Source organism: Rissa tridactyla, chromosome 13 (assembly GCF_028500815.1).
Source record: "Rissa tridactyla isolate bRisTri1 chromosome 13, bRisTri1.patW.cur.20221130, whole genome shotgun sequence".
In the NCBI taxonomy this organism is placed as follows: Eukaryota; Metazoa; Chordata; class Aves; order Charadriiformes; family Laridae; genus Rissa; species Rissa tridactyla.
Window position 1 is genome coordinate 4,804,519 of NC_071478.1, and position 16,333 is coordinate 4,820,851.

The window sequence follows — 16,333 nt, forward strand, 5'->3', positions numbered from 1 at the left end:
CCCCCGCCCCGCGGTTACATCCGGGCGCCTGAAGGGAGAGGGAGGGCGGGGCGCGTCGCGTCGCCACGGTTCGCGAGCGCGGCGGTTGCTGAGGGTGGTTGAGCCGCTTGTGAGGTGTTGTTGAGGCGGGGGAGCGGCGTCCCCGGCGCTCGGTGATGGCGGTAAGCGGTGTTCGCTGCCGGGATTCTTTGAGGGAGCCGCGTTGGGAAGGGGACTGCCGCGGGGCCGTGAGGGAAGAGCGTGTGAGACGGGGAGGGCTGGGTCGGGAAGCCGTGTGCGCGGAGAGACAAAATGGCGCCCGCCGCTCCTTCGCTTGCAGGCGCCATGATGGGCCTTGGGGAGGGGGTGGCCGCTTTTCACCCGCTACTTCTCTCTGTGTTTCCAGAAGTTTCTGTTTCGTTTTTCTGGGTTTGGAGAGAAGCGAAGAGCTGTTGTGACCGAGGGCTTATCATTTCCTCGCCGGGGGGAGAAGTATGGGAGCGGGCGTTTCTCAGAGGGACTGTGGGGCGCAGGTTCCCTGGGAGGGGAGGAGGGAGAGGGTCAATTTGGTGGTTAGGCGATGCTCAGTTTTCACTCACGTAGCTTTCGCTGGCCTATTATTTTTCTTTGTCCTTGCTCACAAAGTGTCTTGTGGCACTCTGATTGTTTGCCCCCATCCTCCTGTTTTTATGGTTAATACCGATATGAAGCACCTCTGCAATAGTTATCACTGTCCTTTATGTTCATACACAGCCTAAGGTGTATCTTTATTCTCCTTTAAAAATTACGTGGCCTGGTAACACATAAAGGTGTTTGTTTATGCGGCCTGGTAACCTGTAAAGGTGTTTGTCCCATAATTGAGTTGAAGAACCAATAAGAGTGGTTATCAAACACGATGTGGTTAATTTTTTCCAAAAGTTATTAGTCTTATTGCAGTCTTGACTGCAGCAAACAAAACGAAACAAACCAGGCTCTAAAGTGATAAAACTTTTCAAAGTTAACTTTTAGTACTTTGTGGTGTTCAATCTGGTATTTTAAGTTCTTGTCTTTAAAGTTTAACCAGTGGTGAAACAGAACAAGAGGACCATAAACCTTTGGAGAAAATGAATTTTGTTTTTTTTATATACTTTTTCTGGTTTATGTAACTTAACCTGTTAACAAAAAGATATTTTTTTCTGTAAAAGGACTTGAAAAATTATGGATTTATGGTTTTGCACCTAGATTATAGGCACTATTGTTGAGGTTCCCCTAAAGTAGTAGGTGAGGGGCTTGTTCAGTGAAACTGTGGGCCTGTGGCTAAGCCATGCGTACTTGTAAGAACTAAGAATAGGCTCATTGAAGTCTGTCAGCCTTTTGCTGTTTTTGTAGAGCTGAGAGATTTCTCTAAGGTGCAACACACAAGGGTCTTAATGAGCAGCAATGTGGATAAATAATGAGACTGGAAGCCTTGGAAAATGTGGCAGTAGGCTTAGTTTATGTTGCGTACTATGTCTAAAAAGTCACTTAACTTAGACGGTTAGCTGGTATTTTCCTTATCCTTAAGTAACTTCGAAATGTAAATTTATAGAAATCTCAAAATTCCTTTGAAACAACTTCTAGCCGAATCTTTTTGGAAACCTAGATGAAGCAAGGAGGGGCTGAGTATAAGGGCGGAAGTGTAGATAAGCAGATAGACATGGAATGCCAAGGATTGTCATGGTGAAGATCACAAATAGGGGAGTCAGTTCTTACTCTTTATTCTAGTGTTCTAAAGTTTTCAGGCTAGTAGGTGGTGTATCAATAGTATTCAGAAGTGTCACTGAGGTTGTTAAAGCTCTGCTGCAGATGCAGTCTTAAGCAGTCAGTGCTCTTGTCCGTATGCTGGTGTGTTTTGGACAAGATACTGGTATAGCATGCAGATGGAGAAGCAAGCAGCTGCTTTATCTCCCACTCTTTAAGAGATTTTACTATAGATGTATCTTTGTACAGATGCAAATTAATAAATAATTGGGCAGACTAAACAGTAGTAGCTGAAATATAAATTCAAAGATTTACCTGTAGCATGTTAAGAAGAGAGTCTACCATTAATATACAATATATTAATGATAGTCTGTAATCTGTTGTGGTTTAAGAAAAGCTAATTGCATTGTTTTCAAAGTAAATCAGCATTTGAAAGGTTTTCACATGTCTTGTTCAGTTTGCAAGTAAAACTAGCTGGTAGAAAACCATGCAAGTTCGAGTCCTCTGCTATGCTAAATTATCTTCGTGAATAGCATTTCTGGGCCAAATTATGTCCTTAGTGAAATTTGCAGCCACACTATGTTCAGAAAGTTTGATTATGACTGCAATTCACATGATCAAAACAAGAGAGACCAATGAATCTGTAAAGGCATTAATGAAAGCATGTTCACCTTTTCAGTGCGTACTTTTTCCATTCTGTTCTTTTCATTGCACTGTATACTGGTTGTACACATTTACTTCTCCCAGCATTGAATCACAAAGCAATCTTGACCCCTCTACACAAGAGAAGTTGCTGAGTTTAGTCCTCCTAGGTCAAAGTTTAGAAGGGATGGAGGGAGCATCTTGGATTTTGTCATCTAAGAAAAATGTGATACAAAAATTCTTGGGACAGGTGGATGTGAGAGACGTACTCTCATACAAGGACACACATCAAGGATACCGTTTGAGGTTTTTCCTTATTAAAAAGTTAGCTGTCTAACACTAACGCAATATTCTTCATTTCATTTCTCTTCAAAGTTCATTCTGGCCAGGCTTTGAGCAGCCTGGTCTAGTGGGAGGTGTCCCTGCCCACAGCAGGGGTTTTGGAACTAGATGATCTTTAAGGTCCCTTCCACCCCAAACGATTCTGTGATTCTGTACTTCAAAATACTGTGAAGATTTTGTGCTATGCCTTAGTAATGCCCTGACTTGTGAGGTGACTTAGATCTGTTGCGATGGTGTTGACTTGAAATAATCTTAGTCATGTAAATGTTAAAAGGTAATTAATCTACAAACAACACCATTTAAGGAAAACTGTGGATCAGAGTTTAGTCTCAAAAGTGCATGGAAAAAGTAAAGTGCAGTCTAATGTAGTGGGAAGGCAAAATGTTACTGTGTATTGGTTCTCTAATAAAGTCTTGAAAAATCAATCTGTATGCAGTTACACAGTTTACTGCAAGTCTGTCAAGCTGTTGCCAAATTAGTAATGGAATGACTACTCACGAGATCATCTTTACAGAAAATAATTTTAGCTGTGTCTTCAGAGGAAGTAATAAGTAAATAGTTTTTTTGCGTTTCAGTCCTAAGTCTTTGTTCTTTAAACATTCTGTCTTCATGTGTAGGGTAGCGATACGGAACGAGATGGAGTAGCCCCAGAAAAGTCCTCTCCAGAGAGAGAGAAGAAAAAGGAACAATCGGATGCCTCTAGTTCTCCCAGAACATCAAAGCATCATTATTCAAGATCACGCTCGCGGTCAAGGGAAAGACGACGGAAATCAGGTATGTTCTTCATATAAGCAAAGTTGCGTAGTAATTTTCTGGTGTATGCTTGTAGAACTGAAATATCTTTAAAGCTGTTTTGGAAAAAATATATACAGACTTGGCTTTAGTATCTTGTTAGGATTGGGGTGAAATGAAGCTTTTAAAATCATTAAATTTTAATGATAGAAGTGGTAAGGTTGTCAGTGTTCAGGGGGTGGGGGGGCACAGAGCAATGGACAACACCAAGAAAACACTACTTTGTCTTCATTTTAATTAGATATGCTTAGACTGGGATACTTTTGCATGGTTGCAACAAAAGTGAGGTTACCTGGCTGAAGAATGTGACTGAAGTATGACATGGGCTAGTTTTTCACTGTCAGAGCTTAAATAAATGCAAACAGAGAACTGTGAATAACAGCTAGAGTTCGCTTTCTGCAGCAGATACTAAGCGGTTTTCTAAATCTCTATTCTTGACTTTGGGGTGGGGGTGTGTGGAATAGTGAAAGGAACTAGAAAGATTATAGCCAGCTGATCTCCCTTTTAACTTGGTAAATAACAGTAAATGTTTTCTTCTCCAGATACTGAAGGAAGAAAACACAGAAGCCGGAGCAGAAGCAAAGAGGTAATTAACACTTTGTAGCGTTTAGGTAATTGTACAATACATCTTAAAAAGTATCTTGTAGTAATGCACATATGTGTAAACCTATATAAATGACTTTATGGTAAGTACAAGAAATTGGAAACTTTAAGCTTAAAAATGGATATGGAGATCCTTTCATAGTGAAGCATGATTGCAGCCATCATGTTGACAAGGTAATAGTTTTATAGAAAAATGCTTTCAGAAACTAGTAACTTAATTTCTTTTTTTTTTTTTTTTTGTGGAAACAGCCAAAAGAAAGAATTCATGTGGAGAAGTAGAATGGTGTTCTTGATGACTTTCACAGAGCTTCCATTAACCAAAAGCCTTGGGTTGCTTTATTCCTGGATAATGTTCAGGACTTTCAATGATACATGCCCATCTACTTAAGTATATTAAAAGTAATTCCCCACCTGACTGAGCTCTGTTTATTGCATCCTTTAATTGTAAAGACTGTCATAGCTTGACAAACAAGCTGAGTCAGCTGGAAACATGACAGTAGCAGCAAAAATTTCAGAGGGCTGTCTCTCTTAAAATAAATAAACATATGTGTATATATACAGGGGAGTGAGAAGAGACAGCATCAGTAATACCTTGAAAATAACTGGCTTACACACCAGAGAAGAGGTGAAACGAGCAAACCAGGAGCATCGAAATAGTCAAACTTAAGCCATGTGGGGCAATAGCAGGCTGGGTCAGATGAGGGACTTTTTAACTTCTAAACTCGGGTCAGGAATTTCTCCTCCCCCCATTCCAATGGAAGCTCTGTTTAAAAAAGGAGGAGGAAAAAAAAAAAAGAGAGGAAAAGAAAAATAATCTAGAGAGTTTTTGTGAAATTGAATATATTGTTTAGCTCACATGATAACATTTCTATAATAAATCATACTCAGCGTGCTAATGCGCGAAGAGACTGAACTGAAGACGCTGCAGACTCAGATAGCAAAATTATAAGCCTACTTCATGATAAGGTAACTATTAGTCATTCAAACTCATATTTCCCTTAAAAATATCTTAAATCCGTTATGGGATATAATGGTGGTTTATTACTAAGTGTGTGCCTGGAAGAAGTGATTTTAAAACAATAAAAATATCTTCTTAATGTTTTTAAAAAAAAAAAAAGTCCTTGCTTAAAATTATGTCCAGTGTTCTGCCGTGTTGTTGGATCTAATCTTAATTTATTTGTTTAGCGGTTTCAAAGTTTCACAGAGTGAGCAGATGAGGAATAATGTCCCACAGTAGATTTACTGTTTTCATTCATTTGCAAGATTAAGCTCTTTGTAGACTCAATACTGAATGCCAGTATTTCTTTTTAATATGTATATCAGAACAACTACTTATGTAAATACATACTTAAAAGTAACATACAGGTAAGATCTCAAGCTTCAGATGTGTTTTTATGTAACAACTCATTATTCAAGGAGTTAAGAATAAAATACTGTAAAAGCAGGAAAGATGTCTAACATTACTGTATGCTTGAAGAACTATAATCAGGTATTTTTTAGAAATGGATATATATTAATAAGGGGTTAAAAAGGCTTGGATAAGTGAGTATAAGATAATTATAGCATCTTCTCCAGACTTGTTTCTTTTGAGAGTGAGTTACGATTATAGGAAAGGTTTTATGAGTAGTTAACAGATTTAGATAAGCAAAAAAAAAAAAAACCTCTGAAGAATTGTGTTTTAGTCTAAAATGAATGTATCATTCTTAAGTTGTGACTTTGAAACAAAACTTTATTTAAACATAAGACTTAAGTGGTCTGTGCTTTTGTGCTAGAAATATTTCAAAATAAACTGGATATATTAAGAAAAGGTGTTGATGTCATGACTTAGTCTCTAAGGAAAACACTGGCAAAATCAGGCCTGACCTTGCTAAGTATTTTTGGCATTGCAGCTATAAAAAGGAATCTTTTTTTAAGAGGCACTGCAGGAAGAAATTGCGGTATAGTGGAGCAGCATATCTTTAAGTTAAAACTACTGTGGGAGGTCTCAGGGTGATGCATGTTAGTTTTAAATACTAAAAATGTGATGTCAACCATGTAACTTATGACTTTGCTTTTAAGTTACTGACTGAAGAGAGTTTTGCTCTGAAAAATAATTATCTAATGATGGATAGAAAATTGTTTTAGTTCTAAAAGCAAAATAGTATATGTCTGCAACTGTGTGGATTTGAGTAACTTTCTGCATGGTAGGCTTAGGCAAATATTAAATATTCACTACAAATGCAAGTGTGTATCTATATATGTATATTCATAAATTGTCAGGTACTTGAAGATAGGTACTTGAAGATAGGTACTTATGTATTTGGAATGGAGACAGTAACAGAATGACAAATGTTTTTGTTACAATGCTGTGAACTCTTATATGGAAATACTGTAAGGATACCTTGATGGATACATTAGAAATCCTTTAGATGGTGGGGAGGAGGGAAAAGGGGGGAAAATTATAGCGTGCATTTGCAACTTTGGGTAGTTGGTGGCATTAGGTAAAATAGCCATCACTCATGATTGAGTCACACTCCTAAGGTTACTAATGTTGCATCAAAACTTATCATTTTTTATCTTCTGATACCCATACTAACTCTCTTTGTTGCACTATTTTCCTGAAAGAACCAACTTCTTCTTAAAACAGGCAAGAAGACATGAATCCAAAGAGAAGTCCTCCAAGAAGCACAAATCTGAAGACCACAATGACAAAGAACATTCTTCTGACAAGGGAAGAGATAGTCTAAATTCATCTGAAAATGGTGAGGATAGACATAAACGCAAAGAGAGAAAATCATCCAGAGGGAGGAGTCATTCAAGATCTAGGTCTCGTGAAAGGTAAGTTGTTTTACATGATTATTCTTTTTAAGTGCATTTGGAAAGCCAGTGTTTGGAATTTGTGTAGACTTCTGAAGTATGGCTGAATTATATTACTGACCTAGTTTAAAGCATCAATTTATATTGCATGTTTCAGTTTTCATTGGGTAGTGTATTTGCTGCTATTTTTCTTCAGACTGGTTCTGAGTAAAAGTACATAATAGTTCTAAGGCTTTATCTAGGTGTTCTGTCTCATGTTTGTAATTAGTATACAGAGTATAGAAAATTTATAAACAGAGTGTATTAAAGGTTCCCTATTGTCAGTGACAGGAATGAAAATACACTGTAGCAATGTGATGGCTTTTTACCTCCTAAATCGAGAACTTACCCAGAGACAATGCTGTCTAAACATCCTTGCACAGTAGGCCACCTAGAACACTCTCAGAGTAGGAGAGTTGCTTGGGACAAACCAGTTGCTGACAGCAGAACTTTTCAGCCAGCTCTGCCCATAGCCGAAGGATCTGTAGCAAACGTGACAGCAAGGAACAAGCTTCAGCTAATACGCTGAGGGACACTAAGTGACTCACAAGCTGTAATTTGGGCATCTCTTCCCTGAGGTATTGGAATGCCATGGGGAGGAGGAGAGTTTTGTTGCCTTGCATCAGATTAGTTTGGCTGTGTGTTTGTTCTGAGATGTACACTTTAATTAGCAACTAAAAGTAGCTATATTGATGAGTATGATTGTTTACATAAACTCTGTGTAACTCACTTGTCTGTTGTGGCTGGTGCTAGTGTTTGGTTCCTTTCCCATTTCATCTCCTAGACTTACAATTTAAAGTGTTACAGGCATGAACTCTTTTGTGTGTAGTTTGCAGTCTCCCCACTTATCCTGATGCATTTTGCTCTGTGGTGACGAACCTGTATGTAAGTCCTTGAGTAGAAGCTGAATTAAATATGAGAATATATGTAAGAATTTGGGACATGTGTTTCAGACGTCATCGTAGTAGAAGTCGTGATAGGAAAAAATCCCGATCTCGCAGCAGAGAGAGAAAACGACGTATAAGATCTCGTTCTAGATCAAGATCTAGACACAGACATAGAAGTAGAAGTAAAAGCAGAACTAGGAGTAGAAGCAGGTAAGTTTTAACTTCCATATGCGTTTAATAGTTGTGTTCTGGTTGGAATGGTCTGTGGTGGGCTGATGTATGGAAGAATGGTGGGTTTGCCAGTTAATGTCTGTTCAGTGTAACTAAATGTGTTTATCTTTTTCTCAGTTGTATTGAAGAGTGGGTTAAGGACTGGATATTTTGTTTGTATACACTTACGGAAACATTTGTCCCAGACAGCTTAAGTGTCTCGGATTCTCATCTTTTCATAGCATGATTTCATGGTAATAATTAGAAATGCTTGACTAGTTATTTTGTGGGTATCTTAAAAAACCACCAATTTGTAACTTTTGACTTGTAGAAGGAAAGTAAATAACGTAATATTTTGGGGTAGTAATGATTACCGCAGTTCAAGCTCTTTTTGGTTTCTTATACTGCAACTGAATTTACTATTTTAAATAGGATATTTAAATGATGTTTAAGTCGGGGAAAAACTGAAGAATAAGATACAACTAACCCTTTCACGTGTCTGATACAGTAGTGTGGTTGGCAAATCACTACTTCAAAAATACTATTGCATTTATCTGTTTGTGTATATATCATAAAAGGGAAGTTTAACTGGAAATAACTGTCTGACAGATTAGAAGCTAATCCTGATCAGCTCCACAGATTTTATTTAAAAATTTGTCTGTGAACTAGCGCAGTTAGTGTAGTGTAAATTTTGAGTCAGATGGATTATTTTTGCTCTGAATGTACTATTCTGTGTTAGTGATTACCAACTCCTTTTTATCAAGCTCAACATGAGAATATTTATCATGTTCCTTTTTCTGCCTGTCTTGGGTGCTTCCACTTCTTCCTCAAACTTAAGTTTTAGAAGCACAGATTGAAATGCTAGACACGTATTGATTTATTCTGGATCTGTTTGACAGAGTTGAGATCTGTGCGTTACCTGGAGTATGCTAGCGTTGAGGTATTCATCGCTGTATAGAAGTTAATGTTTTCCAATACTGGTGAATCATTCAGTATTTCCGTATAGAGTTCTAACTGTATGTGTCACCTTTACATTATTAATGCACTGTAGAATTTTGGAATGACTAAGCTTAAATATGACTTAATGACTACTACAGTTGTGTTTTTTCCCTCCTATTTGTTTAAAGTAAAACAAATAGTTTGAATACAAATTAGCGTCCCTTCAGAGCTTCCATTAAAGTGTTGCCAGTGTTCCAGTTCATTTAGTAGTATTTTCACTAGAGTATTTTAAATTGTGTATTTAACGGGTATAGAAGTTGCTTATGACTACTCAACATTACAGTGGATCATTGGAGACTTAAGTGTCTAGCACACTGGTGTAATGCTACAATATCACTTGTGAAACTGTTAAGAAGACTTACCTTTGTGAAGAACTAGTTGAATTACATGGTTTGTGTTGTATTTTATTTTGGCATGCTCTTTCTACCAAACTTTCAGCTGGGGTGAGTAGAGCTGGGTCTTGAATTGGGATATGTTACTTGCATTTAATGGTATTTTAGCCACATTCAGCATGATACGTAAGGCCTAAGTTCCCCATTGTTTCCAGTTATTATAGGTGATGTGCACTTACTGTTTTTAGAAGTAACTTCTAACAATGTCTTGAAAACTTCACACCACAGAGTAGCTTTTTTGCTTCTGCGGTGGAACTCAAATTACCTGAAACAGAACAGTAAATGTAGGAAGAAGCTTAGGAAGTCATAGCTTAGAAATTTCTTGAACTAGACACGCCTTGTTGGATAGCGATAGACATATTGCAAGAATCCATTTCTTTTAAGTACTGTTTTTGTCTTGCAAATCCTAGAGAAGGAAAATAAGTGAGACACAAGTCTTTTTCAACAATAGTTAGAACACTTCATCAGACTCTGGGCTCAGGTGAAGCCTTTGGAAAGAGAATTAATTGGGCAAGCCTCAAGGAAAAATCTTCACAAGCAGGATAAACATGGTGTGGAAACCTACCCTGTTAAAACTCAACTGTGAAATGGATTTCCTCATTCATGAAATACACTATTGTGTTACAGTTAACAGGCTATGACAGAAGCACTTGTAAATAGTAGAGCTTGACCTTCTCTTCATGGTTCTTTGCATAACCTCAAGCTCACGTTTTCAAATGGTCTGTCCTCACTAGTACTTAAACTAATCTGTTTGTTCTGTGAGTGTATAGATCCTCCTGGCAGTTCTTTTGTGGCGTTGCTCTGATTAAATGCTAGATGGAAAACATGACACCATCTGCTTATTTCAAGTGGAAATACTTAAATACAAAAGCTCAGGTATTTATTTCCTTGATGTTTACCAGTGCAATAAAGCATCAGACCAAAGACAAGACCAAACTACAATAGTCAACATGGGAAAAATGAAGGTATCTTTGAAACATGCATTACATCTTATCTCAGGAATGCAGATCTGTCACTTCCCAGTGCCCGAATCTGCATCTTGTCATCTTCTATGAAAAGATAAGTCTTGCCTCCTTTGTATTCTACCAGATTTGTCATGTAAACGAGGATCTCCTTTTGTAACTTCAGTCTACATTTCATGATGTTTGTAGATGCTGCCCAAGTTGCAAATGGAAGAAACAGAATACCTTGAATGCCATTTAAAGTGGCTGTTGACAAGTTAGCTATTATCTCAAATGGTTGGTAATAACATTTAAGTATAAAATTGCAGAAACATCTTTGTGCATCTCAACTTACTGTTTATGGCAAATCTGGGGAAAATGTGAGTGGTATCTCCTGTAACTTAAGCTTTGTTGGACGCTTCCCAGTATCTGTGACTTCTTTGTTTAAACTATCAGTGTCAGAGGCTTAAATAGGGATAAACCCTTATGGCTTCTAATGTAGATATTAACGATCCTGGCAAGGAGAAATACTGCATGTAAAGAAATAGTATTTTATATGTGTATTTTGAGTGTCTGTTGCTTAGATGAGGCTAGATGTACATGTCATAAGAGCAACTTCTACTTGGGAGGGAGGTGGGGAAAAGGTTACTTAAGGAGTATTGAACCAAATATTTTGGCATTTTGCTTAAAAATATATTTTAACTGAGTTCTTTCCAGATTGTCAGGGTCCAGATAATGCATGCTTCATAGTTCTCTGCGCAGTATTGTTCTGCTCAAAAGCAAGTGTGAGACAGATCACACCTGTTGAAACCAGCTCTTGCATTTAGCTTGATAGCCTCCCTCAAACAGTTGTCCAAAGCACATTGAGTGAAGAGTGTACAGAGGGCAGAGAAAGAGGAATTTCCCCAAGTACTATTCCAGTTTTACATCGGGCCTTTTCAAGATGCTAATTTTTAATGTAATTATAGTGCTGTGAGGTCTTGTATGCTTTTAAAGCATTTCTTGCAACGTGATCCATTTTACAGTGTTTTTGCAGTTGACTTTACTGAAAGTTACACAGTGTTCTCTCTTGACAAATTTTAGAATGAAAAATCTCTATAGAGTAGATCTATTTGTTCTAAACGTTTAAGTATAAGAGGGTAAATGAATACCCAGAATTACACATTCTGTTGCATCTTGCAGTTGGGAATCTTCAGTTTTAGCTCTGTCATGTTGTAAAGTGTGTGAGCCATCACAGACAGGACAAAGGAACAACCACAAAATCACAGATAAAATGCAAAGAATAAATTTAATGTTGCTACTTTTGAGAACTGGGGGATCTCCACAGCAGCACCTGGGCAGAGGCACATAAGCAGGAACACTGGCACCATGGAGCTTGGTCCATGCTAGAGAGTGTTACCAAACCTGCTGTTTTCAGTTCTATATCAGGGATTCAAGCAGGGGTAGTTTACTACTGTGCTTTGATCTTCCCCACAGCAGGGCAGGAATCTCAAGCAGGTTTGATAGGGTGCCTCTGAGTCTATTACAGGCCTGTGTTATCTAAGCACAGATGTTCTACTTGTCAAGCACACGAGCCTAGAGAACGATTAGTGTGATACATGTGTTTTTCTACACCTCAGCTGGAAGTCACTTGAGCAGATTTACAGTCCTCCTTCCCAATCTTCCATTATTTTCCCACACAAGGCAAGAGTGACTGTTGCACTGTTCTAGTATAATCTCTGTGAAGGCTGTTCTTGAGAGCTCTCCAAATTAATTATTAAGCAATTTTTCAGAGTTGTGATCAAACACTTCGAGATGTTAAGGTATATACGTACCTTCATTGTTTTAGCAACTCTGTTAAATTTGGTTACAGAGAGCGAAAAAAAAGAATTGAAAAGCCCCGAAGGTTCAGCAGGAGTCATAGCCGGAGTCCGAGTCCGCCACCTTTTCGGGGACGAAATACAGCTATGGATGCACAGGAAGCATTAGCCAGAAGGTCAGAAATTGTTATGATTTTAATGATATGTGACATAAATAAGCTGCTGCTGTTGATTTTTGCATGTCTAAATATTTTTATTCTCATGTACTTACTTCTAGACTGGAAAGAGCAAAGAAACTGCAAGAACAGAGAGAGAAAGAAATGGTTGAAAAACAGAAGCAACAGGAAATGGCTGCAGGTAGTCCATGTATATTATATTAACTCCTAAACAATAGTGTGAGTGGAAGATAGTGTAGGCTTATGTGTTACGGTCCTGTCCAACAGAGGTGCAGGTTGTCTTGCTTTGTATAATTGTTACCTTGGCCCATATATAATAATCACTAGGAAACGTTTGAAAAACCAAAACAAAAATAGTAAACCTAAAACCCCAACAAAAAAATCATCAGGTTTTCTTATCATTTACTGAGTATACGAAAATACGTTGTATGTTAGGCTCTGGATGATTTCCTGGTGGTCATTGGATCATTCTTTTATGCATCATTAAACAAGAGTTTGAAAGCTGTTACCAGCTCAGGGGTATTCAGAAGCATGAGGTAATGTTAGTTTCACTTTTAGTTCTGGTTTAGTAAGAGTATTGGAGACTTGTTTCTTATTTTACAGATAACACGTATCTTATCATGCATTTGTTATGCGGACATTATCCACTTATTTCTGATGAAGGGGAATGTTTGGGAGGCTTGTTTTGGTTTTTGTTTTAGGTGTTGGGTGGTTTGGTGGTGGGTTTTTTTTCCCAAAAAGTCTGAACTTACTGTCTGATAGCAAGTTACCTTTCTTCTTCAGCAGCTGCAGCCACTGGAGGTTCTGTTATTAATGTTGCTGCTCTTCTGGCGTCGGGAACACAAGTAACTCCTCAAATAGCAATGGCAGCTCAAATGGCAGCACTACAAGCAAAAGCTCTAGCAGAGACTGGCATAGCTGTACCTAGCTATTATAACCCAGCAGCAGTGAATCCAATGAAATTTGCTGAGCAAGAGAAAAAGCGGAAGATGCTTTGGCAAGGCAAAAAGGAAGGGGTAATGTTGTCCTTTCTTGCTTCCATAAAACTTGTTCGGAAACATCTTGCACTCAGTTTAAGGATGCTTATTAACATTATTTCCAGCAAAATTACTCAGTCCAAGGTAAAACTTGAGTGAAAAGACTTAAGATAACTAGACCTTCGGTGACAAATATTTGTGACACAAGCCTTTGGAAAACCCCATAATGTCATAAAACTTAAGAAGTATAATTAGATCTTGGTGATACTTTTGTCAGTTTGCTTACAACTGGCAACTAAATATCAAATTCAGATGGTCTCTTTTTACTGAAAAGTGATGGCTAAGCTATAGAAACTATAACTGACCACTCCTTTCTGTGACTGTAGAGATTTTTCATTTGATTGTTGTATCCTGTCCAGTTCCAGACTTCATAGACAGTTCTGCAAACCTTGCTAGTAACTTTTCAGGAGTAATGCATTACTGACACTAACAAAAGTTATAAAAGTTTGAAGGTTTATTTATATTTATGCTGTGTCAAATAAATGCTCTTGCAATTAGTGAAGTATAGGCCAGCAAAAAAAAAGGCTTCTGTGGCAATTGCTTTTTCAGGGAATCGCTGTATTTGAGGACAGGTTTTGCCTGCTTATACTGTGGAAAAATTAGTGCTTTAATATTTGTATTTTTGTCTTTTGACACTATGCCAGTATGGAAGTGTGTTTGTTACATTAGATTAATGTTCATCATGTATCTGTTATGTAAGAAGCTCACTTAGCTTTTCACAGTCTAGTTCCAAAGATGTGAAGAACTGAAACTGGTTCATGTGATGTTGATGGGAGGCAAAAGGGAGGGAAGAAGAAACCTGACTGCTGCTTAAGCAAGTCTTCCTGATTTGTGCTCTGTATTACATAATTGGAACAAGCAAATTCATTTTTCCATAATCCACTTTAAGCAAGCATTCTGAAAAGGTTTACAAATTTTACGGAAATCAGTAAAATCTACCCAAGTCTAGAATAAACGTCTGTTTTAAAACCTATGGTTAAGTAGACTTCCCTCACAAAGGTTTTCTGTGAGGATGCTGTAGGAATATCAGATGTGACTTGGAAACTGTGTGAGCTGGCACAGGCAGGACACGGAACAACCATAAAACCACAGATAAAATGCAAAGAGTAAATTTATTTTCATTACCTCACCAATTGGGAGATCTCCGAAGCAGCACCTGGGCAGAGGCACATAAGCAGGAACACAGGCACCATGGAGCTTGGTCCGTGCTAGAGAGTGTTACCAAACCTGCTGGTTCTGGCTGTCTGTCAGGGATTCAGGCAGGTGTCGTTTACCACTGTGCTTTGATCTTCCCCACAGCAGGGCAGGAATCTCAAGCAGGTTTGATAGGGTGCCTCTGAGTTTATCACAAGCCTGTGTTATCTAAGCACAGATGTTCTACTTGTAAAGTGCACAAGTGATTAGTGATCTAATTAAAGATCTAATTAAATGGTGATTAGTATGATAGTGTGTTTTTTCTACACCTCAGCTGCAAGTCACTTGAGAATGTTTACAGTCCTCCTCGCCACTCCTGTTTTTTTTCCCATAGAAACCTTTTAACTTCCAGCTGTGCTAGTGCTACACAACGGGCTCGTTTTTAATACTCTCTTGCTTGCCACTGTATTGTGATATTAACAGAAACTTAACCTAAAAAGGTGATACATCTTTTTTTAAACTTGTACAGGATAAATCACAGTCTGCAGAAATATGGGAAAAACTAAATTTTGGAAACAAGGACCAAAATGTCAAATTCAGAAAACTGATGGGCATTAAGGTAAAGAGTTCTGAATGTATGATTAAATTTATTATTAACTGTAGGATAGTGATGTGACTGGTTTTTTTTATTTTGAAGTTTACCTTAGCGAGTAAAGGTGTTAAGTTAACTTGATACTACCTGATGTAGTTAGGAATTTTTAAGTATTCACATTAAAGCTCACAGGCAGCATCTAAATCTGAATTCAATTAAAATTCTAGAATTTCATGTTGTTTCTGGCTAACAAGGCAACTGTTACAATCTGTAACAACTGGTCCCTGTAACCAGTATTCGTAGTCTGATAAACAGTATTTCTTCGCATAGATAAGTTAATTGGAGACAGTTATTCTAATGAATTAGAAAAAGGAACTGGATGAAGGCCTCTATGTGTTTCTTGACAGTGAGAGGAAAGCTACCCTGGAATGTTCCAGCAATAAAACCAAATGCTTGAATTCTTTATAACTTTTTCAAATAACAAAGCAAAATTGTTACATTTAGGACACCTGTATTATATGAAAACACCACTTCCTACACACTAATGTTTGTTTTCTTCTGTCTGGTTTCTAGAGTGAGGATGAAGCTGGCTGTAGTTCCGTTGATGAAGAGAGTTACAAAACGCTGAAACAACAGGAAGAGGTTTTCAGAAATTTAGATGCACAATACGAAATGGCAAGATCACAGACTCACACGCAAAGAGGAATGGGTTTGGGATTTACATCTTCAATGCGAGGAATGGATGCAGTTTGAAAAAAAAGAAAAAAGGCAGTTTTAAAGTTTGGGACTATGGGAAGGTTCTTGTTCAAATGTTGGGTCCTTGTTCACCAAAAAGCTAGCATTCTAGCTTGCATGGGTGTTGCATTGACTTTAATTTATTGAAAAATACAATTTTTTTTGTAAATATCAGATCAGTGATACTGGTGTTAGTGTTGTAATCAGGTTATACCCACTTCCATTAAACTTGACAGAACTATAGAAGGACAGTATTTTTTAGTTAAAAGTTCTACTTTTCAAACCAAGCAGCAGATGGGATAAACTCATACATGGATATTTCGTGTCCACTGTCTTGTGTACTTTTGTACTTTAACCTTGTACAGTTATTTTCAATTCTTGAAACATGAAAGAAACATTGTGTAGATGTTATTTAGCAGTCTGGGCCAATAGGCACATAATCCAGTGCAAAAAAACCTGGTTAATAATAAAGACATTTTTTCTCTAAGGTCTTATTTGATATTAATTAAGCTGTCTTTT

The 16,333-nt window shown here is 37.8% G+C and overlaps 1 protein-coding gene across 5 annotated transcripts; it reads left to right on the top strand.

Moving 5' to 3' along the window:
* Positions 1-14: 14 nt before the first annotated feature.
* RSRC2 (arginine and serine rich coiled-coil 2) lies at positions 15-16,301 on the top strand. 5 transcript variants are annotated; one of them, XM_054219267.1, is made up of 10 exons: positions 15-161; positions 3,300-3,456; positions 4,017-4,060; positions 6,682-6,894; positions 7,866-8,009; positions 12,194-12,316; positions 12,418-12,497; positions 13,100-13,332; positions 15,017-15,106; positions 15,653-16,301. In XM_054219267.1, the coding sequence occupies exons 2-10, from the start codon at positions 3,376-3,378 to the stop codon at positions 15,830-15,832; spliced, it is 1,188 nt and encodes a 395-aa protein (XP_054075242.1). In that variant the 5' UTR covers positions 15-161; positions 3,300-3,375; the 3' UTR covers positions 15,833-16,301. The 5 variants fall into 5 exon arrangements, with proteins under 5 accessions (XP_054075242.1, XP_054075244.1, XP_054075240.1 ...); XM_054219269.1 differs by having other exon boundaries at positions 13,103-13,332; XM_054219265.1 differs by having other exon boundaries at positions 6,704-6,894.
* Positions 16,302-16,333: the final 32 nt, after the last annotated feature.